This window comes from Trachymyrmex septentrionalis, unplaced genomic scaffold (assembly GCF_001594115.1).
Source record: "Trachymyrmex septentrionalis isolate Tsep2-gDNA-1 unplaced genomic scaffold, Tsep1.0 scaffold97, whole genome shotgun sequence".
In the NCBI taxonomy this organism is placed as follows: Eukaryota; Metazoa; Arthropoda; class Insecta; order Hymenoptera; family Formicidae; genus Trachymyrmex; species Trachymyrmex septentrionalis.
In genome coordinates this window covers 701,360-705,084 of record NW_017306160.1, presented here as the reverse complement: position 1 = coordinate 705,084, position 3,725 = coordinate 701,360, and the positions used below count along the sequence as shown (strand labels likewise).

At 30.9% G+C, this 3,725-nt stretch overlaps 1 protein-coding gene across 1 annotated transcript; it reads right to left on the bottom strand.

Annotated features, from left to right (window-relative positions):
• Positions 1 to 407: 407 nt before the first annotated feature.
• LOC108756221 lies at positions 408 to 2,867 on the bottom strand. The gene is made up of 5 exons (XM_018499845.1): positions 2,748 to 2,867; positions 1,989 to 2,139; positions 1,830 to 1,912; positions 1,215 to 1,359; positions 408 to 813 (listed from the first exon to the last, which is right to left on the bottom strand). The coding sequence occupies exons 1-5, from the start codon at positions 2,802 to 2,804 to the stop codon at positions 611 to 613; spliced, it is 639 nt and encodes a 212-aa protein (XP_018355347.1). The 5' UTR covers positions 2,805 to 2,867; the 3' UTR covers positions 408 to 610.
• Between the last annotated feature and the right edge of the window lie 858 nt (positions 2,868 to 3,725).

Here is a 3,725-nt window from a genome sequence, read left to right as displayed (position 1 = left end):
TAAATACCAAAGCAAAAATTATATTAATAAAATAATATAATCCTATGAAAATCTTAGAGACAAAAATTTTTACGCAGTTGAACATGAGAGATGTGTTTATAAGTAGGTATTTATTTATATTACAAAAATAGTTGGGTCATATTTAGTAAATAAATATATTATGTATAGAGCGCGTCTTAAGCGGCTCCTAGACGATTAATGTTATTATCCAATATTTGATATTGTACAATATTACTGATCGTCTAGAACCTGTGCTGAGCTTCTAGACAGTTTGTTTTAAATTGTTTAAAAAGAGCATCGATAATATTGTATAAAACAATTGTGCTAACGTTGAGCGTCTAGGTACCGCTTTATAAGTTATAATGATAATGAAGTATTAAGAAACTTCTCAGTCTTCTTCCTCTCATATAGTTCTGTAAATATCATCCTCAATCCTATAAGTTCTGGCAAGTTTACCTTAGGCGGCAAGTCTAGCTATCAGGATACCCAGACAACGCATTGAGACATAAGACGTCTTGAAGACGCCAAAAACATCTTATGTCTCTCTTTTGGATTCTTTATATTGTCTGGGTAGTTTTGGGATTGTTCATGTTTCTTTACGGACTTCCTGCTATATAGGCAGAATCGTCGACGAATGCGATTGTTCAAACATTAAAAAATGTTGCGAGAGGAAGGACGGTGACTTCGGATTGCTATTCGTGGACGTTGATACAGTATTTAACACGAACGATTCATAATTCGCATCTCTATCTTGCTCGTTGTACCATTGATTTCGGGCTGCTTCCACGACCATCCAGAAATACACACTCAACACTGTAATTATTGTCAATCATCTTTGTATAAAATATGTCATATTTTTTTTAGTTTAGGAAAATCAATATATTTTTACGACAGGTTTAATAATAGATCATTAAACATCATTCATAACCCTAAATGGATATTTCTTTCATTAAATACTTTCGTTAAGATTTCTTTTAGAGTAAAGTTTGCTTTGATAGTGATTCATAAAAATATATCTTTTCGATCTATTTATATTATCAAATAATTTTCAAACTTTTATTTTAAGAACAAATTAGATTAATAGCGTTTGTTTGTGTTTAATCAATAGACTTCATTTCAAAGGTAATATTCGGGATATAGATATATGTATTCAGAATTCAGTTTTCAAAATACAATATTTACATTAAATCATAAAAAAAGGTTAGAATACTTACTCAAATAGAGACTGCATGTCGTAGTATACCAAAAATATAAGGTAGTTCGTTGATCATATATCATATGATTGCACAGCGACACAGTCTGATCTATTACGCTACCCATTTGTAAATACATCCAAGGCACGGCGGCCGTATGTCTCTTCTGTGAACGTACGCGGAAGTTAGCGTGGTCGTTAGCGAGTTGAGACAAGGCTGTTACGTGCCCAAAATACATCTCGCGGATAAAGAATGTTTGACGAATTTGTATTCGATCGGCGATATCGCTACGACCTTTATCGTAAGAAAACAATGAAAATCGTATACTTCGCTTACGAAGAACAGAGTATTGTAAAAAATAATTTGCTACTAAATATTTTACGAAGAAAGAAATTAAAAGGTTTGTAAAATTTCTCGGAATACTTATCGGAATTTAAATAATTTTCAAAATTAATTTAGACATAAATAAATTCAAAATTACTATAAAGACAAAAAATAAACTGTATAGCAAAGTTATCTCACAAACTAGTTGAATAATCTTCCTTCGTGTAATCATAAATTAAACAGCTTTGGTTAACTTAAAATCGATTAGTTTTCGAGCAGAAAAAACTATTCAATTTTCTTTCGAACACTCACCGATAGCGATCCTATAGTGAGGAATATACTCGCTGACAGAAACAAGACGGCATATATGAGAAAACATATCAAGGCACTTTCCGCTAAAATGTACAACGTTACGTTATTCAGTTTGTGGAAGCAATTCGCGTATTTAATAATAAGCATGTTAAGTCTTACCTTTTTTCTTCCCCACTACGTACTTCTGCATTGCTTGCATCCAATTTAATCCTAGTATAGCCCAAGCCTTGGTAGATTCGAAAAAATCATCATCGCTATCTCTTGAAAAAAACTTGCTTACCAACACGTTTATTAATAAAATCGAAATGGACTGAAAAAAGAATAAATACACGAAAAGATGAATGATTTACAAATAAATATAAAAATATATGTATTAACATAATGATTGGTATAAATTTTCAAAACGGTATATCTTTGTACAAAAATATTTGAACGACTGTTTAGGAGTTACTCTTGTATTATCGTATTTTGCTTATTTTTTTAAATGAAATAGTTGCTTTACTACGAATAAAAATATCTCTAACGTAAAAGTAATACAGAAAATTTCCCTTAAAACGCATCTAAATTTTAGACTTAGAATGACGTAGAAAGTATGATTAATTAATTTGATTTTGAATTCAATAAAATAATCATCTATTATCTCGGCACCGGAAACATTATGTGTGTGCTTACATCAAAGGAGAATGAAGCAGGTTTTATATTCCACATTGGACATATTCTTGATGTGTAATTGTTATAACAATGTGACAATAATTATTGTAAACATTCACGTTTTCCGATATCACATTTCTTTTCTTCGATACGATTGCATTCGATATTAGAATCTAGTTATAGGTAATACGTGAATTAGATAACGCTGTATTATACGAATGTATGAAAAGAATATGAGGAGTTGAACACATGAAATCTTGAACTTACCATCGTATATGCTCCGATCATCCTCGCCGCAAACGACACGCCGATGCAACGCATCATGACGAAAAAATTATTCGTGTGATCGCTTTGCCTCGCGGATACAAAATGGAGCCGGATCTTACGGCGCGGGCGTCACTTTTCGTGTTACCTTGTCAGACAACACTTGCACGTTGTAAAAAGTGTAAACATACATGGACGGAGGTAAATACACATTTAAAGCGACAATCTCCAAAATTAATCTCTCTCACGGTTATACCGCGCGAGCGAGACCCCGATAACAATTGTCGTTATAATTAACAGGAATAATTAACGCTGTTTCGTCCATCGAATAACGTGATGATTGTCAGACAAGAGCCTGATTTGAGCAGGCGTCACGAGGAACAGAATCGTTAGAATCGTTCCGTATTGTTCGACTGTCGTAGCAATAATGTTGTCTCAGCTATTACAAACTGGAAGAAACGTATCATTGATACATCCATCATTGTAATCATGATAATCAAACACATCAGCGTTTTATCATATGTTTCTCAATAGAATTATCCCAAAGAAATTGTGAAGAATTTATCCAAAGGAAATTATACTTCAAAATTATATATTAAAGTACACTTTATCAAAATGTAAGTTTCGATTGTGTATACTATATATACACACGCGTGCACTTTATTTTCAGTTATAAAGACTAAATTTTGACTAATCGTTTTAATTACATTATAAAAATTCTATATGTTTAGAAAAAAAAGTATTGAAGTCCGAAATTTACATGATTTTTATTTCCAGAAAAAAATATAAAAACGTACATTGTATATATATAAATTACTTTAACAATAAATAGTAGACTTTAGTCTGAAAAATATGTAAATTAATAGTAAATTTATACGTTTATATTGACTTTAAATTAAATTTATATACATTTATTTAAAAATAAAAATCTCGTAAATTTAAGAATTTAAATAATATTTTCCATATATATAATTTATTTAT

Excerpts from the sequence above, each read along its gene's own strand:
- LOC108756221 (XM_018499845.1), bottom strand. The coding sequence starts at position 2,804 with ATGATGCGTTGCATCGGCGTGTCGTTTGCGGCGAGGATGATCGGAGCA. Across the intron at positions 2,140-2,747 it reads TGATCGGAGCATATACGATG|TCCATTTCGATTTTATTAAT; the intron begins GTAAGTTCAAGA and ends TTCTTTTTTCAG. Across the intron at positions 1,913-1,988 it reads CGTAGTGGGGAAGAAAAAAG|CGGAAAGTGCCTTGATATGT; the intron begins GTAAGACTTAAC and ends TGTACATTTTAG.